At 38.6% G+C, this 27903-nt stretch overlaps 1 protein-coding gene across 1 annotated transcript in view; it reads left to right on the forward strand.

Moving 5' to 3' along the window:
• The window catches only part of LOC124171489 (lymphoid-specific helicase-like), a 58075-nt gene that overhangs the window by 9389 nt on the left and 20783 nt on the right, over nt 1–27903 (forward strand). Inside the window, exons 4-9 of the mRNA XM_046550665.1 lie at nt 1739–1799; nt 7046–7195; nt 10039–10221; nt 10905–11122; nt 14157–14388; nt 17305–17466. Coding sequence (XP_046406621.1) covers nt 1739–1799; nt 7046–7195; nt 10039–10221; nt 10905–11122; nt 14157–14388; nt 17305–17466 — 1006 coding nt within the window. The remainder of the gene's footprint in view (nt 1–1738; nt 1800–7045; nt 7196–10038; nt 10222–10904; nt 11123–14156; nt 14389–17304; nt 17467–27903) is intronic.

The following is a 27903-nucleotide window of genomic DNA, read 5'->3' on the forward strand; positions in this document are numbered from 1 at the left end:
CAAGATTGTTTGCAGGAAAACTTTTTTTTTAACTCTATGATCAGTTCATTTTTTTGTTTTTACTAAGAAAACAATCTTTGATAATAATGTAATTCCCTCTATTTCTCCATGAAATTTCCGTAGAGCTGTGATTAATGGATTATGTTAAAGCTAAGAATTTTTTAAAGACATGTTCAAATTTGATGAAATGCTCCTTTGTATAGATTTTCATATTATTTGCTTGTATTATACTTAAATATTATAAAACTTGATTAACTTTTTTCAAATACTCCATCTCAGTATTAGCCCAAACTTTTATTTTATAATTTAGTTATAAGTATCTTCCTTACTATTCCAAATATGTAATTTAATGATAACTCATTAGTGATTTAAAAAAAAATATTCAAGCATTTGCATTTTCTCCCAAGTGGTGCCCCTACTCTGCCCTTTAGAAGTACATATGGTAGGGTTATAATACCAATCTATGGACTTGATTACTGCTCCAAGCAATAGTAACACCCCCATTGCTTCAATGATGAACTATCAATGCCACCTATAATTGTGTGTGTAGATATAGTTAACAATATGTTTTTGGCTCCCTTATGCAAAAGCTGAACTGAAGATTTGGATTAAACAACTAGCTAGTATGCCTTAATTTTCAAGTTTACTCCTACCATTATGGTTGAGAAAGATTTAAATTATGATCTACAAATATGGGATATTATTTAAACAAATATCAATTTAAACATCCTCTGGAATGGTACCAGATAAACTTGCAAGTAGACATAATAACCTGGAGGGAGACCGTATACATACAGCTTTGCTGCTTTGGGATTAGGAACATTTTGTGTGGAAATGTTGGAAACATTGAAATATACAGTATGAATTCTCAATCAAGTCCTAGTTTTGTTGGAAATGCACCACCATCATTGGGAACATAGGCAACCCTGTGCAGGTATGCATGCATTAGCAAAATGAAGTACGTACTGTAGTTTCTTAATTTTGTCTACTATTGGCTTCTGTGTCATGCTTAAATGGTTGGAATGAAAAAGTTATGGCCATGACTTTGAAATGATTACATTTACTTCCTGGCCCCCCCTTTTATGCTACTTTTGAGGAAGAAATGCATCACTGATGAGATTGTTTTGTATTCTTTTTTCATTGCTGGGTATATATTGTGATGGGAGGCGGGGGGGTTCGTTGGTTGGTTGGGATGGTGAGTAAGGGACGATGGAGGGTTCACAAGGGGAAGGGGTGAAATACGTTTAATCTATTTTGGGGGGGAGAAATCAGCTGGTCGTAGGCCACCTTGCTCAGTCTATGCTTGGCATGTGGGGGGGGGAGGGAGGAGTAGACTCTTCTCTCCTCGGGAAAGGCACATATGTGATGGGAAAACCCCAAAATCGGGAGGTGGGGAATTGGGGGGGGGGGGGGCGAAACATATGCATGCACAAGTCCATTCACACTCAACTACATACACATGGTCAAATGTAATACAAGACAAATAAATGAAGCTCTCCTTCCCTTGAAAACATCCACTCAAGCCAAATTATGTAAAGTAAAATCTGATTCTTTCCCGGCAAATATATTCGAAAAAGGCTATTCGGGCTTCCAGCCGGGTGGTGGCAAAATGGAGGGAGACCACCCAGCTGGAAGCCTGAATAGCCTTTTTCAAATTATGTAACCTGCCAAACGGCAACGATTATAATTATTTTCTATTCTTTTTGCCTGAGTATTAATCAAGAAATCTTCTTTTCAGGAACATGGCGGAGACATACAAGAAGCAAAACATCAAATGGGAGAAATATGCTAAAGATAAAGTAATTATCTAGTTTTTAAAATATAATTATTCATTTGTCCATGACAATCAAAGGTGTAAATTAGTATACATTTGTGGAATCTACCATCTTCCAGGTCATCATGTTGTTTTGTGTGTTATCCCTTTCCTTCCACTTCTATCGATTTTAATTGATATGTATTGATTTGTGATATCCAGCTAAAAAAACTTCAAAACTATATAAGATTTCAACCCGTTGTTACTCGATTGCGAAAGTCCTTCAGGGAATTAACAAATGACAGCAGCAGGGCTATTCTGCTTAATGGGGCCATATGTATGGCCGGCCGTAAGTTTCTTATGGCCTGACCTGAAATTACGGCCTATACCGATTCCACTCTCGAGGGGCCATATCGTATGGCCCGGCCAAAAGTCTTAATGCCCTTTCTCTGTAGGCGAGTATGAGAATTATAATTGGTACTATAAGTTGGGTTCACTTTTTTTAACACTAGTCATTTTTTGAGAAGGAAGTTAGTTCCAACGTGGGTAAAAAATTAATTCTATGTTCCTTAACTGAAATCGACTCTTATTAAAGGATACGTTTGGATTTTCTTTAAAAACTGATCTGGCGGCAGACGCTGGAGATCATGAAAAAAGTGAAGAACGCAAATCACAGACGAGAAGAAGCAGAAGAAATTTGTACATGATTTGCACAGTAAAGTATTATAATATTCGTGAATTTTACATGAAATGGATAGTTAGAACATGGCATCCTATTGTAGTTCTAACCCCCATCCTCTCCTTCCAATGGTGTAACTATTGTCTCATGGCTGCAATAATTTGCCCCCAAAAGCTGTAGAAATCCAGCCAATGCACGAAATCTAAACATGAAATTGAAACTTTAAGTTTCATTAATTTTATTATCAGAGGCTTATGTTTAGGTAGCTGTATAAAATTAAAACACCAATACAGGCGGTCCCCGACTTTCGTACACAATGCGTTCCCGAAAACTTGTACGAAAGTCGAATGTACGAAAGTCGAACCATTGACTTCCATACTAATTAGGGGTTACGTTCCAAAAGAGCGGAATATACGTACTAAAACTTTTTTTTCACGGAATTCATTTCAATTGACTTAATTTAAATAATATGTTAATAAAACTCCTCAAATCATCTAATTTCTTTTGAAAATAGGCAGAAAGTGCAAATAAAAGTTTAAAAAACAAGAACTCCGTTGGCTATCGAGTGAAACTTCCTCTTGGCGTCTAAGTTGACATTCCACTTATTACGTCCACTATAAATAAAAGGACATATCAAGAAGCATAACAAAATGTATTTGTTGAACCCGCACTCTGGATACCTTTTAATTTTTACACCAAAATTCGATATTTGGCAGGTGACATTCGTGATCGCGTATATTCCGCATGTTATTCAAAAAAGACAAAAGACAAACGGAATTCGGATGATATTTCGTGCAATATCGTTGCTGAAGGTTTACATGAATTAAACAGCACTCAAACGAAAAAACACAATTAGAAAGGTCTTACTAGTTTTATTGAAAGCTATTCGATGATGTCTAGTCAACTTCTTTTGAAAAATATCTTCAATGAAGGCTTTCTTCTTCTCTTGATAAAGGAGCCTATAGCAGGCAGTCTCTCTCCCAAATAAATCACCTAGATTAGAGTCAATTACCTACAATTCCCTTCATTATATATGTTCGTATTGTTCGTATATACTGCCGATACTGACATTTGAAACAATTGAATGTTGGGATGCGCAATAAACATCGCGGGAATTTTAAAAAAATTACAGACCAACGTCCGAAAGTCCGAATTTAGCGTACGAAAGTCGAGTAAAAGGTGTCAATTTTGAATGTACGAAAGTGCGAATTGTACGAAAGTCGAGGTCCGCCTGTATGAGACTATCATTATTTCCTCTATTTGTGGATGACATTTGTCCTTTATGCATCGACTTACTGAAGATTGCCTTACTACCAAAAAAAATGTCTTGCCCTATGTTTCTTTGATATCCTCCCTCATGAACCGTAATGCAACGAGAATCTTAAAATATAAAACATTTAATAGGGGATATTTCAAGCTACCTACAGCTTTTCGAAACAAATGAGTAAGGAATCTGCTAGCAAAATGTAGCACAGAAAGCAAATAAAAGCCCGTTCCTCCGTTCACTTAACAGAGCATCCATTTAAAAAGTATGTCTAACTTTTTAACTACAAGCAAACTTTTAGTTCATCCGCTATATCTACTTAAAAAGTAAGTAACAACTTTTGGCGCACGGAAATATTTAATGAAAATATCATCATCGTATGCAAACGGATTACCTACACGTATATCCCATATCCTCCTTATGATATCGACGCCTTCCCATTATATACCTAGCCAATGCCCGATGAATCCGTACGTGCTCCCCCACAATATTTATATATATTTCTCGAAACAATCGCTATATAATCAACGACACCTCGTAAATTTCTTTTATAACTCCTTAGGCGAGCAATGTTATTTTGTATGGCCTGTATCATGACTGCCTCCTAGGCAGGCCATACTATTAAGGCCTTTAGGCCATAGCTACCGCCCGACTTATGGCCTTTCGCTCAGAGTAGAATCGCTCGAAGCCATAAGTATGTCTTGAGGCCGTAGTTATGGTTGAAATCGACTTATGGCCCGGCCATACGATTAGTGGAATGACCCTGCAGAATGCCATCTGTACCTTACATGCCTGGTAGTGGTGGTTTTGCCTGCTTTCTGTTCAGGACGATCCCGGAATGTCTTGGGAGCGCACTGAAAAACTGAACTGGATAACATTTATTACTTAATGTAACTAAATCACAATACACTTGTAGAAATAGAATCATGACTCACTAATGAATATTTATATCATAGTAATTCTTATTTTTAATTTCAAATCACTGCCACTAAGTTCTGAGAAAATCATTTCTTCACTGTCACTAATAGCTTCACATAGACGTCATGCCACCTGGAATTATCACCTGGTCAGTATTACCCTCTAGCAGCCTTTGTTTCATTAAGACAAATGATGGAAAAGTTTTATGAGCACGAATTGGACATACACTTTTTATTCATAGACTTGCAACAGGCATTCGATAGCTTAAACCGTAGGGAGCTCATGAAAACACTGATCCAGCTCCAAATCCCTCCAAAACTAGTCAGGTTGGTGGGAACCACATTGGGAGAAACAAGAGCAAGAGTTAAAGTTCAGAATAGGATCAGTGCAGAGTTTAAGTTCAATACTGGAGTTAAACAAGGCAATGGGCTGTCAGCTCTACTCTTCAACCTGGCTCTCCACAAGGTGGTAGAAGCCATAGATTTGAAAGGAACGATATTTGAGAAGTCAAGTCAGATCTGTGCATATGTGGATGATATTGCAATTGCAGCAAGAAGACTAGTAGACTTGAAGACAAATTATGTTATTTTGAAAAGGGAATGCAACAGAATAGGTTAAAATTAATATAAATAAAACTAAGTACATGGTGATGTCAACAGTACAGAACCGAAGAGAGACCCATGACTTAACCATTGATGGTGACACGTGTCAGGGTGTAAGCAGCTTGGAGCATTAATAACTAGTGACAATAACCTTGCATGGGGGTGCATGCGGGAATGAATTGAAGCCAGAAATAGGGCTTTCTATGCCAATTAAAAATTACTTAGGAATAGAATAATAAGTAGATCTCTGAAAATGAAACTTTTCATGACATTAGTACGGCCAGTGGCGACATATTGCTCAGAGACCTGAACAATGACAGCGTCGGATGAAGAAAGTCTTGGAACCTTCGAATATATTTGAATAAACCATAGAATAATATATAAACCATAGAATATATGGCCCAGTATACAATTGGGGGGATTGGAGGATAAAATATAATGAGGAAATAGAACTGCTGATTGAAGGAAAGAACATACTAAAGTTCATCGAGGCACATAGGGGGTACAATGGATGGGACATGTTGAGAGGATGTCAGGAGATGAGATACCAAAACGGATGGTTAAAGTGAGGCTATTTAAAGGAAGAAGACCGGGTAGACCCAAGAGCAGATGGATGGACCAATTGCAGTGTGACCTGGGCAAGATGGGAGTGAGAGGTTGGCAGGAGAAAACTGCCAATAGGACAGAATGGGGAGCAGTAGTGCAGCAGGTGAAGACTGGGCTGTAGTGGCTCAAAGAAGAAGAAGATGCCTTTGTTTTACGGTTCTTTCCCACACACATTTAATCCAGTCTTAAGATCATGTTATGGTTCATCCAACTGTTTTCTTGAGCTCTTACTGTTAAACCAACTGGATAGTTTACTTTTTGGGAATAGTTTTTAATTTATTTAATACGTTTAAAAATAAGATAGGGTGGGAGTTTTCCACCATCTGCTGTTGTTGTCAACTTCACAGTACAACACTTTTTCATTGCCACCACTTTGTACATGAACAGACTTCTGGCCAATTTCATTTTCAGTTGTTTCTAACTGCTTCTCAAAGTACACTGGAGTTTGGTCAGCATTACCAACTTGTCCCAGTATGTAGTAATGTCTTTTCCTCAGCTGATTTATGTGCCTCTGAAAGCTCTGCTGTGTGTCTTCTTAGGTGTCATGTTAAGCACTGGGAAATTTAATGTAAGCACTGGGGAAATAAGTTACTATCTCAAAGCATATCAGTCCCTCTACTAGGAAACTAATACTTTTTCATGTTTTCAATGTAGCTTTAATGGTTACACTGAAGTGACTACCTATAATGTGAGACATGTTGCCACACATGCTGAGGCAAACTCTGATTACGACTTTGGAAAGACCTAAGGTGCCACTCTCTCTTACGGCACTTACAGAATGCAATGTAGAAAGAGATTTGAACATGTATCAGTCCTACAATGTGTCATATTTTGTGCGATATGTACACAGTAAGTGCTTAGTAGCGTGGTGTTTCTGATGTAGCATTTCTTCAAGTATCGTTGTATGCCCAGACTTAGATGTATGACGGTTTTTCTTTTAAATAACTTCAAAATGCTTTACTAGTTCACTACTACGCCATACTTCACATAGGCATGTTCACCAATGCTTAACTCTGGAGAAACAAAAAATAGGAATTTGAAAGAAAATGGTGCTTGGCAAATACCTTTTTTTCACCTTCATTTCTTAAAAAATAGTGCATGGCATCTACGTGGAAATACAGCACTCTTTCCAGTTTTGCTTGATCATTGGACAGTAAATATGCGTTATATGATGGCATTTTATTACAGTTTGATTGTAATTATTTATCCCTATTTATTTACAGATGCCGGATCCTGACCCCAATGATCCATTCAGTATTTTGAGGGAAGAAATGCTAAATGCTGGAGGACAGGTCGTTCCCATGAAGCAGCCATTCTTACTGGAAAATGCATCTCTGCGGGAATATCAAATTGAGGGTCTCAATTGGTTAAAGGTAAACAAATGCATTTTCTCAGTCATTTGTGATCAGGTTAAATTTTTGGGAATTAAAATGGATTCCATTCGAGTCCAAAATTTGGTGTGAGACCAATGGCTTGAGACTCTTACAAGCCTTCCTTACATTATATGTAGTGTGTGCTTGTGCATTCATATGTCGATGCAAATTGTGTAAAGGCCGTTTTACATGGTACATGGAATTGCGCAATCTGACATTAGTGCAAAGGCGCAATCAAAATTGCGTCGTGTAAAGCTGCGAATTGCTAGAACACATGCAAGAATGCATGGATGCGAGACGTCGAAATAGCCCCTTTTCTAATTTCGTTAATGCATTCCCGCAATTCCGCGCCATTTTAGAAATTAATGCAGCTCTAACCTGGGCAATTCCGTGCCCCGTGTAAAAAAATCTTTTCTGAAAGATCTTGGCTGCAGCCAAAGATTTGAAGCTTTGGAAGGGTGATCATGTTAGTAAAGCTGTTTGATGTACACTCATAACTTGCATAGCACAATTTCAATATCAATAATATTTCAATATATTTCAGGGAAGAAAAACCTGGGTAAAGTTTGAAGGCATTTAAAGACGATTTCACGTTGCTGCTTGGTGCTACTGCCTTGGGGGGTTTCAAATTAAAGCCAGTTAAGATTTATCATTCATAAACTCTCCGAGCAATGAAAGGGTATTTTAGGTAGCATTGGCCTCTCATTTGAATGAGCTACTAAAAGGCCTGGGTGATACAATAATTGTTTTTAGACTTTTTTTAAAATTAATCAACTGCTGGCAATGCATTATGAACCCCTGAAATAGCATGCATTTTTTCCTTAGATGTCAGCCCACCCATGAGGAGGGAATTTCTAAAGCACGTTCGGATATTTTTTAATGAGATAAAACATCTTTAAATACATGCCTACTATTTTTAAGTTATTTAAAACTATAAATGTTTATGTATATAAGGTTCTCTAATGCTATCAATAGGAATATATATGGTTTATAGGTAATTCGATACCCAACACCTAAGCTACTGGGAACACATATCTACCCAATGTTATAATGGTCTCAAATAACTCAAATTCAATTGGCGAAAATACGCCAAGGAGCGCATCCCTTGTGCCAACGAGGCATGGGTGTAAGTTGGAGTATTGTCATATTGACTGGTCCACGAATTACCATACTGGACTGGATACTGGCAACTAGTTCTCAACTGGATTCGATACTCTATGGATGTCTTCAAATGAGTCGAAGGGTGCCATTGACGGCACGGTGCCCATTTGGCATGGCAATGTGATGTATATTGTTACATTGAGTCCGCTTTCATACAAAACACCTTTCGTTGGTAGCCATTCACATGAAATTCAGGCAGTTCTGAGAGGAGATGACTCTGCAACGCCTTGTGCCGTGCTGTGAGCGGCGGCTGGCGGAAAATCGTTTCTTCTGAAAGTGGTCTTACAATTGAATCATGTACATATACAGTAATTCTTTGACATATGAGTAAGATGTGTTCCGAGACCTTGTTCGTAAGTAGATAAGCCTATGCAAGGCATCGAAAAGTGTAGTTATCCCACAGAATGCAACACTGCATTACAATTTTGCGTTAATTCATGGCTGCCCAGTGTATCCATGGTGTCGCTGTGCCACCTTGCTGAGCAGTTTCTTGTTGAGGTTATAAGAACTGTGAAAGTTAAGCATGCAAATAAGTTTTCAATTTCAGTAACAATTTAAGCTACATTGCAGAATACAGAATATATTTTGAACTGACTCACAAGTTACAACAAATTAATGGATGATGTCGTCAGAAGTTGAGGGAGGGAGCAAGTTATGTAAATTGTGCTCCAAACATAGCAGTGTGAAATCAGTTGTTTGAGGCATAACACGATCATTTCTCTCATAAATACGTGTACTTGAAATGGCATTTGATGGATAAGAATTTTTACATCAGACAGAAATGCATAATAGCAGTGAAAATTCCGAGTGGAGTGCAAACATTTTTTAGCAAGGCGGCTTGTTCCTTTAGGATATTAGAAAGAGAGATAAGTCGAATCAACAGTATGACCTAAGTGTTTCGATAAAGTAATAATATTCCTGTAATCAGCTAAAATCTCGTTTGAATCCATTAATGAATATCATAATTCGCAAAAATCCAGTGTTTCCTGGGACATAGGCAACCCGGAAAATCATTCCCACATCGATCGTTTTCCTGCATTCATCGTTTTTCTTCATCCATCCCCCTGAAAAACGATAGATCGAGGTTCCACTGTATTGTTATTTTTGGCAGTTTAATTTGTTCAATTTTTTTAGGTAAAAAATTAGGTTCTGTATCTTTTGGATATTTTTTTGTGTTATGTATTTCCTTTTCTAGGAAACTTTTTATTTTACCAGTATTAGTTTTGTTAATAGAAAATGCACTGGTCTTTGAAAATAGGTATTTTATTGCTAGTATTTCTCCTTAAAACATTCCATATTGTCAGAACTTCATGCCTGATTTGTCCCTCTTTTAGTGCTCCATGGAAGTATGTACAACTTGTACCATTATTGTGCAAAACATGTCCTCAGGAACCTAAAAAATAATCATTATTATGCGCAAGTTTCCACTGGCATAATAGATGAGACTGGGATAAAATTTCTTCTGAGTTTCTCGCAGAAGATTTTTGCAAACTTTTCCTATCTAACAGATGACCTTGTTATGCCTTTCCCACTTACAATTAGTGTCATTAGATTTCGTTAGCATTGTACAAAATCAATTTTAATACTTATCATTTTTTAAAGTATTTAATTTTAAACCTGCATTGCCTTGCAAATATTTTGTCCCTGTGCCTTTTTCTTACTATGAAATTTTCTCTTTATAGACTTTGTTCGAGTATGGGATCAATGGTATTCTAGCCGATGAAATGGGTCTTGGAAAAACTATTCAAAGTATAGCTGTGATTGCTCATCTGTATGAAATGGGTGTAGCCGGACATTACCTTGTCGTTGCACCACTGTCAACTATTTATAACTGGGTATCAGAGTTTCAGAGATTTGCGCCCAAGGTAAGCTAAATTTTTTAAATATTATACTTCTGGAAACCTGCATTTAATTGAATTGAATCACTGTTGGAACTTTTGTTAATAGTAATCATGTTGAATTGAAACTTTGTCATTATCATCTGTAGACCATTTTTCAACTTTTAGGAGGGTCTCCCATCAGATATTATGAAAAAAATTCCTGTATACCCCCTTTATTATCCTCATTACTTTTTTCTTGTGACCACCCTAATGTGCATGCATATGGCATCGTAAATGGGTTGGTGTGTGATGGGTTGTTTTGTTCAAGTGTGTCAAAACCAGTTGAATTCGATATATCCAGAGAAACTGTAAAAAAATACATGGGTAAAGTTTTAGTTTATCATGTCAATTTGTCACAATGTATTGCCTGACTCCATTCAACTCATCAACACCCGAGATATTGTGCCCAACTTCATTTACTATTGCTCTCAAAAGTACCCAAATAAGCTCTAAAATTTCATGTACCATTCGAATCAATTTAGAAAATGGTATATTTTTAAAATCGCTGGTTAATTAATTTTGGCAAGAGAAACAATGTTATCATTTCAATTCCATGATATTTCGAAAATGTTAACTAACTTTTGCATACCTGTAAAATGGTGTTTGCCTGCATTCCTATTTTTTGTACTCTCCAATCTCTGTGCTTCATCTGATATTTTTCTTTTTAGATTCCCATCCTTATGTATCATGGAGTCAAAGATAGACGTTTAGAGCTAAGGAATGAGTTGAAACCTGTTGAAGTCTTAGGCGTGAAAGTAATGCCAGTTGTTATAACATCATACGAAATGGTCATAAAAGACCAGTCATTTTTCAAAGCCTTAAAGTGGAGATACATGGTTGTTGATGAAGGGCATAGACTAAAGAACTTCAAATGCCGTCTTGTGAGGTAAGTTTATGAAGTGCTTAATATTTAGATAAATTTTGTATCAAATGGTTGTTTGTAGTTTCTGATTAAACTTGGTTTTAGTGTTCACTCTCTCACTAGAAGGGCCAAACCCATATTTTACAATTAGCCAGTACTCTTGCTGTTACAAGAGGTTAGTCAGCATTTTTTTTTCTCGTCCATAGGGCAAGTTTGTAATGCCTAAGATGCATTTGTCTCCATTTGATTTTAAAATTTCAATTCCTATTTATTATAATTAATTAAATGAAAATTTCATTCCCAAGAAAAATACATTGCTCTTCTGAACATCACAGGAGATGTTACGTGTGACTTAGATGATGCGGATCACACCCCTTGCAACTAAATGGTGTAACAAGTGCCTTCAGGTGCTCAGCAATGGCATCTTCCAAAAGCACGGATGGCAGCTAAAAACTTATGATTGCATATATTTTGATTTAATAGGTATTGTATATTAATACTAGAATCCTATTCTGGATCATGAAGAGTCTTACTCTCGGTGTGATAGCACTTAAGTAAATAAACGAGCATCACACTTCGAAGCTTCATCATCATCACTGGTCAACAATCCTAGGATTGGTTTGACGCAGCTCTCCACTCAGTTCTCCTATCAGCTAATCTTTTCACATCTACGTATTTCTTCTCTTTCACATCCTTCTTCACTTGTTCCATGTATTTTGTTCAAGGTCTTCCTTTTCCATTCTTGCCTTCCACTTGTCCTTCGACGATTGTCTTCATCAGGCCATCATGTCTCAAGATGTGGCCTATAAGGTTGTTCCGTCTTCTTGTTAAGGTTTTTATGAGGCTTCTCTTCTCTCCCACTCTTCTTAGGACTTCCTCGTTACTAACTCGGTCGATCCATTTGATTTTCATCATTCTTCTGTAGCTCCGCATTTCGAAGGCCTCTATCCTTGCTTTCTCCGCTGCGGTCATTGTCCATGCCTCACTTCCATATAGGAGCATACTCCAGATGTAGGTTCTTATGAATTGTTTCTTTACTTCCATATTTAAGTTTCCCACTGTAAGCAGGTCTCTCTTTTGGTGGAATGCTCTCTTCGCCTGGGCTATTCTGCTGATAATTTCTTTCTTGCTTCTCCCCTCACTAGTTATCTTCGAAGCTTGTATCACATTAATGGGACTTCTGATATCATACTCTACAAGGTTTCTAAGGTAATGAAGTCAGATTTCTCTCTTTCTTTTTCATCTAAACTTTCTTTCTTAAAAACAATCTAAAGCTAGTCATCTTGCTTTCCAAAATCCTTTTGCTCTTGTTTACAATGGTAGTGTCAATATTAGGCTTGTAGCAAGGTAAGTGAAAAGAACCTGATAGAATAATCCCAACGAGAGTGTATCGTATTGTAGATAAATGCAATGGATGATACATTTTGGTCATAAATCAAATAGATTTTATTTTTTATGTAAAATGTGATAGTGAGAGCAAGAGGGCACAAAATGCACTCAAATGAACCAATCTCAAGTCAGCTTGCATCTCTAGGACACACATTAAGTTATTCATTTTTTCACCAGGCCTCTTGAGCGGAATGCTCTGTTGTTATGTATGAGGTTTTATAATGAATTATAATGCCTTTCACATCAAAGGAAACTTTTCACTCTTAAATAGTTTCAGTAAGTGGTTATTACCACTTGTTTCTGCGTGCACGGTGCATCTGAAATGTTCCGAGAAGTTCTGTGGATAGTTCAGTGCCTATCTCTCACCATGTTAAGTATGAGCATCTGACATCACTTGGCCGAAAGCTGTAATGGCCATCATTCTGAGCTTTCTCTAATGAGGTTAAATTGAGAGCGCTTTCCTGCAAAGTGTGAAGTTGTTTCTGTTTTCTATGACCTGTGTTGAAAATTTATTGAGGTACTAAGAGTATCCTTAGATTTTACAGGCATTGCTTGGGTTTATTGTAATTTTTTGCTGTGAAGTTTTGCTCCAATTTTCATTTATATATTCAGTGGAACCTCGTTAAAGCGAGTACGGGCTATAGCGACATCCCCGCTATTACGAGAGATAGCCGATGCACCGTCAATTGACCCTATAATAAGCGTGTTACAAAATTCGTTTTTACGAGACCCTTTTGGTGTTGGCTCTCGCCATAGCGAGGGTTTCACCGCCGGAAGACTTTCATCAAGACTCCTTAACCTCTGTAATTGCTAGCGATCTGTTAGAAATGAAGTTAATGGAGTGCTCAGTCTCAAATTTATGTGGTAAACTGTCGTTCGATAAACATAATGATTGACGAAACAATGCTTTGCATGATTTTTATTCAGTGTGGCGCTTATAAATTGTTTGAATAGTTAGTCGTTATTTGAGTAAGGAAATTTAGTGATGCAAAAAAACATCGCCTTTCGTCTGGATTTATGCTTACGTTTATCGGATAGATGTCTATCTGTCGCCACACCACTCCTGTTCCTGTATATCTGTTCGCAACAGGTATATTGGCTATTATTTGCTCCACCTCCGGTAAAGCGATAATTCGCTATAGCGAGTGTTAATTAGTGCACCGTGGGGTGTCGTTATATTGAGGTTGCTCTGTAGTTTGTAAACTTTTTTATATTTCTTTCACTGCATGGACACATTCCTTCTTCTTTTGTGAGAGTGATTTGTAACTGAAAATTATGTAAACATAACGTGAATGTCTGCCTTTGTACTTTAATGGATAGTCACCCCAGAACACAGCATTTTTGTGGGGCCTAATTCCTTTCACAATTCTGAGTAATAAGTTTTATTATGTTACATAGAGGAATAAAATTTATATCAGTAATATTTTTCGCTTCAAGTAGGTGGCACTATAAGGGATGAAAGTGGGCAGATAAAATAGTTAAGATCGTATGTGAAATCCATATTTAATCAAACCCTTGTGAAGCAACCGTCTACAGTATTAAATTTAGGTATTTATAGGACAAATATATTGAATAATAATTATTTAAACTTTTTCTTTATTTTGAGAAAATAATCTTTCGTGATTTCTGAAATTCTTTTGTGTAATTGTTTCTTAATTTTAATTTGCAGTGTTCTCAAAAGCTTTAATTCTGGCTGTCGACTGCTGCTCACTGGTACCCCTCTGCAGAATAACCTGTCAGAGTTGTGGTCTTTGATGAACTTCCTGATGCCTGAAGTGTTTGGAGAGAAGGGAGATGCATTTGAGTCTTTATTTAATGCTGATGGGTTGATGGCATCCGAGAACTGTAATAAAATTATAAAAATGGAGAGAGACAATCAACTCCTTACTACAATGCACAGGGTATGGTATTATTGTCATATTTAAGTTGCCCAATATGCATTTAGGTGTTGATTTGAGTGCAGGAGGGACAGTTTTTATCATCTCAGAATAGGATGTGTTTAAGTGATAAAATGGTAATAAATGTGGAGCATAAGAATTTGCTCATAACTAAACTGTGTGACTGCATGTCACCATGTCTGGTATATAGTGATTTGATGAACCTTAGCCATCCTGCACAATTTCATATCTGTGATCACATTGCCATGCATCATTCATTAATACATTCATGGATCTGTGTTTCTTGGAAAGAGTGATCAACACAATATTTGTTATATTTTATCCCATTTGCTCTTGATTTTAGAGAAGTATGGCTGGTATATGATGTAAAACTTCCCGGTAATTAGTATTAGTATCTTATCTCAAATGTGCAATTTGGTAAGAAAATTAAAAGTAGTTGATGTTTTAGGCTCTTGTCTCATTGCCTATTCTCAAGGCTACTGGTGCTTATTTGAAATACCATTGAAAATCATTCTCAAGAATGGCAGGATGGTCAACCCGGGATTAATGTGGTGGAGGGCCGTTAACCACCAGAGACTTAGCTCTAGCAATCTTAATTCTTTTCAGAAATCTATTCCAAGAGCTGCTTATCTAGTAGCCACAATCTTTGTTGAAATTCTTCCTCTTAATTCTTATCTATATCGCTTCTTTTGTTAAGCCATCTCCAAATTAGTCAGTTGGCTGCTACACTGTGGTATCATCACTCTTGATTTCATGGTTTAGACTTTAGCTACACTCAACTTCTGCTGATTTTTCTAGTGGACCAAGCCAGAAATGGCTACGAAATGTATTAAAAAAGCAGTAGCGTTGAGAATGGGCAACAAGACGGAGCTTGAAATGTCAGCTGCCCTTAATTTTCTTACCTGGTGGCTAGTTGAATAGAAGTTTTCAAGTGCATAGTATGAGGTTTTCACTCCTTTTGCTGGGTAGATGATTTGCTAGCCACTTTATTTTCACCTACTGTCGGCATCTGAATGATGTGCCGCTGTACCTTGCAAATTTATGTATGGACTTCAATGCATGTCATAATAATGAATAATATGTCATTTTAAAGGAAATTTGAACCTTAATTCTGATTATATTTTTGTTTAATGATAAATTCAAAAATGTAGATGCGAGTGCAATAAATGACTCCGCGCACCATAAAATTAGCCATTTTGTCAACTTCATGAACTTTGCAACTCAACCTAGCAAAAGCTACGTCTACAACATTCATCTTCCACAGTAAGTTGAAAACATTAATGTAGATTAATAAAATGGCTTTTGCATATTTTTAGAACGCATATTTTGTTGTAAAGTAATGAAAATATTTAAACAGTATCTAGTCTTACAGTTTACCTTGAAAAAAAAATAAAAGTGATGGAAACGCTTCTGAATTTGTTTGCAATTTTTCTATGATCAAAAAATACATGATATTTAGGTAGTGTAGATTGTATGTGGGCATTAAAAAAATAATGCTGGAGCAAACGAATGCAGCGTTGCCACATCTTGCATGGGAAACTTTGCTTCCCAGTAACTGATACTGGCCCGGCACGGTCCCGTTTGGCAACATGACATTAATAGAAGTTATTGACATTCACAAATATCAATGTTTTTATAGATTATGGATGCCAAGATTTTCTATAACACCAAAATCAAATAATTTTAAAAGGAATTTTAGCAAAAAATAAAACCACTCATGGAAATCTAGCTATTGGTGGTTGCAGACATTATCAACTAGTCTCAGTCATTGAAGTCTGTGAGCACCTGTTCTGTTGAAAAGAGATAAAATTTAACTTCATTATCTCTTTTTATTGCTCTCGCCAAAATTGTAATAATTCCGTACCCACTTAGGATGCTTTCGAACGAGCTGACTTTTCATCGGGCGCCGTCCACACTGTGCATTTCAATCTGGCCTGGCAATGTGCTGTCTAGGCATGAAATACACACAATGGTACATGGAGGCCACTTTTAGACTAAATGACTTTTTGCCGGCCACCATTCATGTGAAATTCAAGTGGCTTTCGGACAAGACGACTCCGTGCAACGTCGCGTGATGTACTGTGAATGGCGGCTGGCAGGAAATTGTTTTGTCTGAAAGCCATCTTACATGTGTGTGCACAGCAGCACCTGCACGGCGGATGTATCTTCCACGCAGGCTAAGTCAGCGCTCAGTTTACCCATGATGTCACAGCATGTTGAGCAGTGAGGCATGCAAATAAGTTGTCAATTAAATTAAGAATTTAACTTACTTGTTCAGTACTGCAGGCAATATTTCTATCAAATAAGAATAGATTAGACACAGATAGGGTAAAAATATTGAATTTTTAAAATCAAAACCTGTAGAAAGAGCCAGCTTACCCCCTGGCCAGTGAGAGTGGCCCCGAGGACCTGGGGGGCGGCATTGAGGAATGGCGAAGCCGTTACGAGGAGTGTGCCGGTGAAGCCCTGCACTGTGTGCTCTGCCCTTTCCCCCTGGCCTGCATAGTTTGCCCTCGGGGACTTTGGGAGCAGAGCTTCGAGGAATGGTGAAGCCATTCCAAATATTGTCCCATCAAAGCCGCCAATGGCGCAGCTGTGGTTCCCTCTCCCTACCACCTGACCGAGGAAGCCATTACTCGTGAAAACATTGTTCGAATACCCACGAAGTTAGATGGCAAAGCTGGATCTGGGGATTTTAAGGGCCGTAGCCCTTTAATGAGTGCCACGAGTTGAAGATTCTACAATAGAAGTAAATGAAAATATGTGAAGTGCTGTATTTGGTATTGCCGCTCTTCTTTCATAGTTGTCCATTACTTTCACTAGGTCCATTATTGTAGATTAGTGTTAGGGTCTTAATGCTAATTCTTATAGATCTGTTCCTTTTATTGGTATTTTAACATTTTTGTTATTGCATTTCAGACTTTGAGACCTTTTGTACTTCGAAGGATGAAGTCAGAAGTGGATATCTTTCTGCCACCAAAGAAAGAAGTCCTTGTATATGCTCCCATGACTGATCTGCAGAAGGAGTACTACGAAGCCTCTCTAAATAATAGCATAACCAAAGTTCTTGGCTTGGAGGAGGTAATTTATTTTAATATTTTCTGAACTAAAATGGCTCACATTGGTATTATTGAGTAAATGCTGGTTAATGGAAGAGATGAGCAATAAACTATCTGTAGGGAGCCTTTGACATCAATGTGCAATCCTCATACGTCATTAGCATAAGAATAGATTTTTTTTAGGTGTTTCAAAATCTGAACAATAAAAAGTACCATAACTTTTTATTGTTCAGAATGGATTTTCACGAAGTAAAGCCGGAAATAATCAAATTTATTGTTTCAAAATCTTTTGCACAAACCATGAATCATGCGATAAGACATTTTGGGATGAAAAATAAGATAAGAATATGGAAGCGAGAAGTGAACTGCAGAAAATACAGTGATACTGCTAAGAAAATACTCAATGTCAATAGTGTTTGGCAGTTTGCTGTTAGCTTTGCAGAAGAATGATATACAGCATCTAGTCAACTGATTTTTTTAATAAATGCTGTGATGATAATTTTTCATCAAGTGCTAATTCAAATTTATTCTTTATTTTTTCTATTAGCTGGCCTTAAATGCGCTACTTTCTGATGAACTAGGTAATTTATTAGAGTCGATAATGTCCTCAATGACAACATGATTAATGGCATTTAGCATGTAGCCCTCCATAAGAAGACTTTCTTGGAGAACAGTATAGCCAACTTAAAGCTGTTTGCCAACTGAGAGGGAACTTTCTTATGACGAAGTCCTACTTTCAACAACGGTGTACTGAAATGAATTCTGCTTGAAATGAAGTTGGCCTTGAAGCAAGATATATTATTAACCTTTTCTTAGATGCTATAAAATATTATGGCAATGAAATTTTTGTTTCAAGACTTTTAAAGCTTTATCAATTTTAAATTATTTTTATATCTATCTTAAGCTCTTACTCTTGGGTTTTTAGGAAGGTTTAAAATTTTTTTAGCAAGACTAAAATGACCACTGTGGCTTGCAGCCATCTGGAAGGATGGTGAAGATGCGAGGCTTAGTGGATGGGATAGGGCCTGATAATCTGAGCTCAAAACCTTACATAATTACTGTTAGATCAGACGAGGGTCTATCAGGAGATCCTCGCAGGTTAAAAGTTGAGCTCAGCCAACATTGAGTGCCCAAGAGCCTTAGCACCTAAACTCTTCTTCTCAGACTAGAACATCACCCAGAACTCCCTCCCCTGCAAAATACTGAGCAGAACTCATCCCTGTACTACAGCAGGCAGCCCCCCCTTCCTGCTAGCTATGCCTCCCTAGCTCTGCCATCAACCCTTCCTATGTTAATCAGTCTCTGGGAGTTTTCCTCTGCAACTATTAATGCGTTACCTTTGTGTGCAAATCTTTAAACAATCTTGTGATATTGACTATTATGAAGGGCCATTAAAGAAGAAAAATGTTAAGTTAAAGTACTAAATTGCAAAAAAGTATGCAATTCACTTAGTACTTTATTGAAGTTACTAAAATATAGGAACAAAATTGAAAAATTCAGTGTGAGTGTGGCATTTGGGACTCATTAAAAAAATCCTCAATAAACGTGCAGATATCGAAGATAGTGTGCCTATGTCACCCTTGATAAAAAACTGAGCATCCAAAATTTTCCTTCCCATTTCGCAACCTCAGTTTCATCTTGCTGCTCCCGGAATCTAAGGCAGGGTTCAATCTTCCATTCAGCCCACTTCCTTCCCGTCTGTGTGTCACAACTCCTACATCTGTGTTTCACTCCCCTTCAGTCGAACTTTGTGCCTTCTTTCCTTTCACTTCTCAAAATAGTGAAAATAAAGTGTTCTGACGTGGCTTATTGGAAGCTAGCTTCAATATTGATGATTAAAATGCAATATGTGGTTTATTTGATTATTGCACGTGAATGATTGAGCAGAAATCCATCCTTAGATCATGAATTCCTCTTCTCAGTTTGCAAGAACACAAACTCCCACCCGTCACGCACTGGGCAAAATTCACCCAAAGCAACCTTTACAAGAGAGAGCAGAACCCTGTAGAATAGTGGTGTTCCTGACATTATAGAGAGAAGATATCATTGCCTCTTTGACCTATGGACATCCAGGATCAGTGGAGGGTTCATTCTCGCTCAACAAAGCTTTGTTAGAATTCCCATAGCCACGTGTTGTTATGGTTCCCACATTTTAATAGCCATTGGCCCCCTATGCTTTTTTTTGGTTGTGTGTATTTTAAAAATTCTAAACCACTGTGTCTCTTGTTACCCCTCTCATTAATTTCTTAAGAAAAAAAGGACCAAATTTAGTGAACTATTAGTGCAACTTTCTATCTGAAAAGTGTATCAACAATGGGCATTACTTGAAGGTGGCGTCCTGGAACTTGTCCCAATTTGTTATTTTGTTTAAATTATTTTTTTGGAGGTGATGCGGTTGTAAGGGTTCCTTTTTGTAGTATTAGAGGTGATGCTGTTTTTTAAGGGTTAATTTTTGTCTGTTGAAGTTGATGCCGTGTGTGGAAAAGGGTTTTTATTTCTTCTTTATTTTTGCATTAAATTGTGTTGTGAACGAGACGTATTCTTTTTATCTTGCCAAAATCGCCAAACTTCCTCAATAAAATCATACGCCTCTCTCAGAATAGTGATGCGGTTGACACAGAACCCGGGGAACTATACCTGTGCCCTTAATCATTTTCGCAACTAAAGTCTGGTTGTGATGGGGCATCACTCGCTCATCGACCATACGGTTTCACTATCTGTCACGGCTGAACAGCAACTCATTTATCTAGCGGGACTCCAACTCATCGTCCCAGGTCAAATCTCATGGGGAAGGCCAAGGGCTGAACCCTAATGGAAGGGAGTGAGTTGGGACCACTACAATATAAGTGTTTATATTATGAAGAAATGAAGTAAATCCTCGATATACGTACAAGATGCATTCCGAGACCTAGTTCGTGAGTTGATTAACCTATGCAAGGCATCGAAAAGTGTGGTTATCCTGCAGAATTCTGCATTGCATTACAATTTCTACCTTAACTCACGATTGCAATTAACTCATCTATCGCATGCGACACAACAGAAAATTTGCTGACCGTGGGAAGGAAAAATGGGCAAAATGCTGAACAGTTCCTGACTTCACAACAGATTGATACTTTGTTCAGACTGAACAAAGTGTCAATCTGTGCCCAAATTGCATGTTCCTCTATGCCACACTGCATCGCATCAGCCAACTCCATAGGTGCCAAATTTGAAATTTTGTTCGCGCTTGAATATTTTGAATGTTCGTATCACCGAAAGTGGAATGTTTGTCAAAAGAGGATTTATCATATGGCCAATTTACGATCGGTAATGAGTGGGTCACCATTTTTCCTTAGGAATGATGCTTATTACATGATTTTGTGTGGATACTGAAGTATCTCCTTATAAAGAAAGAACCATAATTAACGCTCTTGAGTATACGAGGAGAACTTGAACGTATCCCAATGATTATAATATTGCATAGTGTATGTCCACCTAAATGCCATTACTTACCCTTGGAACTTTGTAATAAAGTTCATTTTATTACCAATGGGACTGAAGTTTTTAATTTTGTAGTAACATTTCTTTTACTATTTATTGGATTAGACTTTTCATCAGGACCAACGATTTACTGGGTAAAAATGAGAGCTTCATAATACAGTAAACTCTTGATTTTACGAAGTCAGTGGGACCGGAAAATTGGCACTTCGTAAAATCGAGTTTCGTAAATTCAAACCTTTTTCATAAGTCACGAAAAAAATGTTCGCTTTTGTTTCTTCCGCCGTTTTTTGTCTTTAGTGGTCTTATTTAAATGTTTTCGGTGGTTATTCCCGGTATAATTCATAGAAAAGGCTTTTTGCTATCGATTTGTGATGTGAAAAATCGTTAAATAATTATACCACCATAAAATTCCCATTTCTTGTTCATACTTCAACATCAACGATCGCTAAAGAAATTCCCGACCAGTTCAGAAAACGTAATCAAATAATGAATTGCAATGTTTATTATAAGAATTAACAGTAATAAATTTGTGGTTAGGAGCCAATAGCTACTATTAAGTATGCAAAAGATAGATATTTGTTTCTGAAACCCACGGAATTTTAGCGGCAGCCGGCCTAACCGCCATTTATGTCGCCCTCTATCGCTCAGTGACGAGAAAAAAAGAAAAACAAGGGTCTTAGCCCGTTTCCAAAATAACCTTCGTAAGTTAATATTTCGAGTTACTTCGTATTTTCAGCAGAATGTGCTCTATTTTCACTGAGATTCAATTACGATCATAAATAACGTAGGATGTGATTATCTTCTGGCGAATATTTGAAGTAAGTTCTGTTTGAGTTCTCCGTCCGACTACTGTGTTCCATCATCTTCGCAGACGTTGCCATAAAAGACTTAATTCTTCATCAGGACTGTATTCTTCTTACCGGGTTTGAGGTGACCTGTTCATATAGTATGTTTCTCTCCTTTTATGCCGACAGGAGCAAGGTTCCAACCGGAAAACGACAGGAGAAACATCTTACAGTATCGGAGAAATACAGATAGAAACGTTATTATCCACATTGATTGTTTTCCTACAAGAGACGTTTTATCATTTCTCAACGTGGTTAAGTATTGGTTCGCTAGCGTGAATTCCCAAAAAATGACACGCAAAAACCTGTACCGTCACCTCATTTAGTTTTCGTGTTCCTTTCTCCGCCGTATTGAAAGTTAGGCAAAGGATCATTGACATAGAGAAAAGATTTTCTTAGTTTTAGCACTAAAAAATAGTCGCGCCATAATCGTAAATAAATATAGTGTGGAAAGAGCAAAGAAATTAATTTCAATTGAAAAGTCAGCTGAGAAGAAGAGAGACAATTATAAGCGCGGCACCATTTTCCCGATAGTGGAAGATACTTCTTCCGCCTCTCTCCGGTTAATAACTTCCCCCCGTTGCAGGTAAAGATGAACCATGCCCTTCTCCACTGTCTGGGAACGTTCCCAGTGGGTGGGGTGAATAAGAGTGGGATGGGGATTGCCTGAGGGAAGAAGTGTGGTCAGCACAAGGACTGGTGAAGGGGGCAGGACAAAGAAGGGTGGGGAAATGGCCTTCAGCTCTGCCTCAGTCTACTTTTGGGGGCCGTATTTTTTTGCGACGCACACAAGCTCAGTCTCCTTAGGGAGGGAGTGAATGGGAAATGCTGGGGAAGGAGGGGTTTGGGATGCGTAAGGTGGGTGTCAGCAAGATCAGCCAAAGGCGGCAGGAGGGAAGGGACAAAGGCTTTTGAAAGACAGAACCCCAGCATGGGAGAACGGGGAAGCGCGTGAGAAGAAAGTTCATGGTTAGACTTGGAAGTGCGTCTTCATTACGAGAAGCCTGAAATATAAATTGGCGGTAAATAGAGCCCAGTACTTAAGATATTTAAGTTGTTCATTCACAAAGGCCAATATATACACGAAAAGATATTATGGCGCGGATTGCATGTATCAACCTCCATTTCGGGATGTTATTAATTTCTGTTCCCATTTATAAAAGTAGCAAATAGATTTGAAAAGATGATAATCATGAATAAAAATATCTAAATCGATATCCAAACGCACATGAGCAAAATAGATGAATGTATACATACAGATCCATCGCAAGTAATACCGCTCAAGCTTCTTCCGGTATAGGACTTTAAAATCCTGGATAATGCCTTGGTCCAAGGGCTGGGACTTGCTAGTCGAGTTCGGGGGTAAAAAGAGGACTCGAACATTAGCCAATTTTAGATCTTCCACGTATTTATGAACGGTGGCATTATCCATTATTAAAACAATTTTGCTGTTCTCTCCAGCAATTTTTCTCTGTAGACGTATAACCGTTTGCTGGAAAATTTCTCGGGTCATCCAGCTGTTTTTATTTGCATGGAAAAAACTGGGAGGGCTTCCAATTTTACATGTTTTAAGCACCTTGGCCTTTCAAATTTCCCAATGACAACGGGCTTATTTTGTCCGTGCCCGTTTGGTTGACGCACAGCCCCACAGTAACACGCACTTTACTCTTTTCCCCCCCATGGCACCTTTGCCCTTTGAAACCCAGGGTTGCGTCAGGTAATGCATTAAAAAATAGCCCAGTTTCAGGGGCCAGTGAGGGTGAGCTCGTCGAGGAAAGGGTCCCGGATTAGGGACCCTTCGAAGTGCTTCGGCGAAAAATAGTCAAGTAGTCTTCGAAGTACGTTAACAGCAGTGCAAAGGGTTAATTAGGGGTGTACGAAATACTCCGCGCGACCTTCCTGACATGTTAAACTACGAATTATTGTCGATGCTATGTTTACGAACAGGCACGTAAATAGGGGAATAATGTCAGCCGCGATATTTTAACTGAACTCCTACTCCCCCTAAATTCCCACAGTGAGGTTTTTGGCGACCCATTTCTCTCCAAAGTTGCATTATCATTTACGATTTCGCACTTTTGATGGACCACAGTTGGAAGCGCTGATTTTTTAGCTACTTACGCCGGCGTAACTAGTTTTTCGCCGTAGTTCGTATAAACGAATGCCATTTGCTCCTAGGGACCGAGCCGAGGTTCGTAAATTCAAAAAATTTCGTATAATCGAAACTTCGTATAATCGAATAGCGCCATGTATTTAGCATAGGCTTTTCACCGGGACCGCAATATCACTTCGTATAATCGAAAACTTCGTAAAATCCTGCTTCGTAAAATCAAGAGTTTACTGTAACATTGTTAGTATCAATGAGAGTATTGTTCTTCCTCCTTCATTTTTTAGTTGTAATTCGCATTTTCTATTAAATCTCGAAATTGATATCGTCTCTATAACTCGAATGACTCGCACGCTCCGCGCGCTCGTTAAGGGGCTCCGCCCCTTAAAAACCCCGGTTCCGGCTTCGCCGTCTACATTTGTGGTCGCTCGAAGACTTTTAAAGTTCGAATAATCTCACCTCAGCTAGGGGCCGGCTTCGCCGGCCAGGGGGTAGGGAGGCGCCCCACTCATTCCTCGAAACGGCTTCGCCGTTCCTCGCTGGAGGGCGGCTTCGCCGCCCAGGGGTTGAGTGTGAGTTGAGATGGGTGGAGTCTACAGCGGCTGCGCCGCTTGAACGTCAGGGCGGCTTCGCCGCCCCGAAGGTTACTGAAGCTCCCCCTCGCCTACGCCAGTCACTCCTCGGAACGGCTTCGCCGTTCATCGTTGTGGGGCGGCTTCGCCGCCTTGGGGTCGAGGAGCCCCCCCGCGGCTGCTCCGCTTAGTTCTCATTAATGCTCTTCTCCACCGAGAGGGGTGCCCAGGGGGATTCGGGGGTTTTAATGTGTTATGCATGCGGTCACTAATCGTCCACAATGATCACGTAGCGATGATTGTAAAGGGTAGTGCAACGCGGAGTAATAGTGGCGACAAGTACCCATAAAAGAAGACTTAATGGCAAGTTTTTCATTTTTTGCGGGGGTTCCAACGGAATACCGGGGGGCTTTATACTTGTGTTAAACCAGTGGTCACAAATCGTTCTCATAAATTCCGTGCCGATAAGTCCTAGGGGTCCGGAACAGTGGTCTGACGATTCTTTTACCTGGAGAGGCGATTTATTAGAAATGTTTTGTGAGGTTTCACGGGGTTTTCGGGGGTTTTAATAAGTGGTAGGGGCACCGGTTAAATTGTGACGAAAACTACTCGGAAAGGCGACTTTAAAATTCATTTATTTTTTTTCAGCGATGTTCCAGGAGGTGATCGGGGGTTTCTGGTATTTTTTCCCGTATGGTTTACGGTTGCTCGCCCTCACCAAATATTCCGGATCTAGACCTCAGAGGGGACGGGTAGTGTGGCGTAATGTTTGCGAGAAGTACCCAAATAGGAGACTAAATGACACATTTTACATTTGGGAGGGTTTTAAGGGGGATACCGGGGGTTTAAATGTGCGTACTCTTGGCGGTCACCATCCATTTACATAAATTCCGTGGGGATGAGTCGTTGGGGGCGGTGGAATAGTCACGAAAAATACCCAAAAAGTAGACTTATATGCAACATTTTATTTTTTGTGGGGGTGTATGAGGGTTTACCGGGGGTTTATAGGTTTTTACTGCCAGCGGTCATCTATCGTCCACATCAATCCCGTAGCGATGACTGTGAAAGCTTGGAAAAAGGGCGGAATTGTGACGAAAAGTACCCGAAAAGGCTACTTTTGTGCAAATTTTAATTTTTTAGGGGGTTTCGGGGGGTTTAAAGATGACAATACTATATGGTCACATTCATTTACTGTCATATCTAACAGAAGTGTGCCCTATGACATCTATATTTCGAGAGTAAAACAATAAAAAGCAAACCAGTCCCCGAAAAAAGTGAGTAGTGCCCGCCATTTTTATTTTTTCGCGGTTAAATACATTAAATCATTTATTAAACGTTCATGTTTTTTGAAAGACAATAAATAAGTGTATGTAACTACAAAGTTTGAAAGAAATCGGTCAGGTTAAAGTTGACATAATCTTGTGTTAATCTTTCGGAAATCGTAATTTTCGGTGATTTTCGGAATATTTTAATTTTTTTCTGAGTAACCAAGGACGACGAAAGAAAATTGTTACCTAAATTTCGTAGACGATGTTATAAGCATATATAATAATCATTTTCGTTATCCTATACCTTAAATTAAGTCGAAGGGAGCGGAAGTTATGAAAGTTTAATAGAAAAACGAATTTTTGGACGCCATTTTGGCTGCAATTTTCTTAAAAAGAAATTAACAACATTACGTAATTACGTGCCCACGTTTATCAGCTTTCAGGAAATGCATTAGCGATCCGTGTGGCACACACCATTCGCGCGCAGTAAAATAAAAACCGAAAGACTGTCCCCGAAAAAAGCCCGATTTCGGCCATTTTGTCGTCCTAGCGACGACACGTGGCGGAAACTTCCGGTTTTCGGATTTTTCCTCCGGATCATTTCGGGTTCCCCGCAAGCGTGCCAAATTTCAGCTCTCCAGCACTTCTAGAAGTGGTCAGGAATTTGTATCCATGAGTGAGTCAGTCACCACAAGGGCTGTATATAGATAGGATAAACATTTTTTGTAAGAGGTATGGTAAAGGTTCAATATTAATGTTTATGTCAAAGTGGATCTACAAACGAATGCAAAAGCAAGAACCACAGATCAGGAGGTACTAGCACAATCTACACAAGTCTTCACACACTTTGTTGAATCCAGTCTATGAGTCATTCCATGTCTTCTCTCCAAACTCGGTATAAACTGTAGAGGGTCTCTCCCCAATGAACTTGCTATGCCTGAATACACATTGTACAAAATGACGTCACAGCTCTGAATATATAGCTGCCTGATTTTTTAGCACTACATTGGTTTTGCAAATTTTAATAATTAATCATCATCATTAGTCAACAATCCTAAGATTGGTTTGACACAGCTCTCCATTTCTCTCTCCTATCCGCTAATCTCTTCATAGCTACATATTTATTCTCTTTTACATCCTTTATAACCTGTCCTATATAACTCATTTGGGGCCGTCCCTTGCCCTTTTTCCCTTCCACTTGTCCTTCAACGATTGTCTTCATGAGGCCATCGTGCCTCAATATGTGGCCAACTAAGTTGTCCCTTCTCTTGTACTAAGTAAATCTCCTGTTTAGTACATATCGCAGATAGTTTTATACAGTTGAGTTAAGACCTTTTCTCCTGCATTTTTTATTAACTCTGCTAGAATGTCATCTATTCCTGGGGCCTTATTCTTTCGCAGGTCTCTTACTGCAGCGTCAAATTCCGATCTTAAGATGCTTGCTCCAATATCTCACTTAAAAAGAACCAAACTATTCTCAGACTCGGGATTTTGCCTAGTCGAGGTTTAATTTTTTTAATAGATCGCTTCCCAAAAACATGCTAATACTCTATTGGGGTAAAGGGTCAGGGTTCCCACTCAATCGTGAAAACCTTAAAACCGCCAATAAGCCGTGAATTTCGTCTACCGTGAAAAAACCTGGAAAAAGCCGTGAATTTTGCCATGAAACCTTAAAAATATCTCAAACTTGATAGTAATACTACGATTGACTGATCAAATTTGATATTTTAATCGTGTTTCATGTTCCATAAAGGCAATGTAATTTTTTCCCGCATACATCGTTCTCCGAAGTATCATTTTCCTGCATTGATCGTTTGAAGATCACGGTCCCATCGTATAATTTTCCCGCATCCATCGTTTGACGAAAATAATACGAACTGTTTGTGGCTATTAACGACAGACACCCCCAGGAGATTGAATTACTATAGGGAGAAGCCTAGTGCCGTGGAATAGTTACATTAGCGCATTTCCCAAGATCCGCTATCCCCCTCCATTCACCACTCGCCTCCCTCCCTCTGAAGCTTTCCTCTTCCCCTAAATAAATAAAAAGGTCCCAGCTCGTGCAGGGATCGTATTACGAAGACCTTAGCTTCGAAAAAATATCAAGGTACACGAGAACAATAGAAACGTGTTTCGCGCCACCCCCCTTTTCTCACCCACTGACCTTTTTCAGCCTAACTGCTTCAA

The sequence above is a fragment of the Ischnura elegans genome, chromosome X (genome assembly GCF_921293095.1).
Source record: "Ischnura elegans chromosome X, ioIscEleg1.1, whole genome shotgun sequence".
NCBI classification, from domain to species: Eukaryota; Metazoa; Arthropoda; class Insecta; order Odonata; family Coenagrionidae; genus Ischnura; species Ischnura elegans.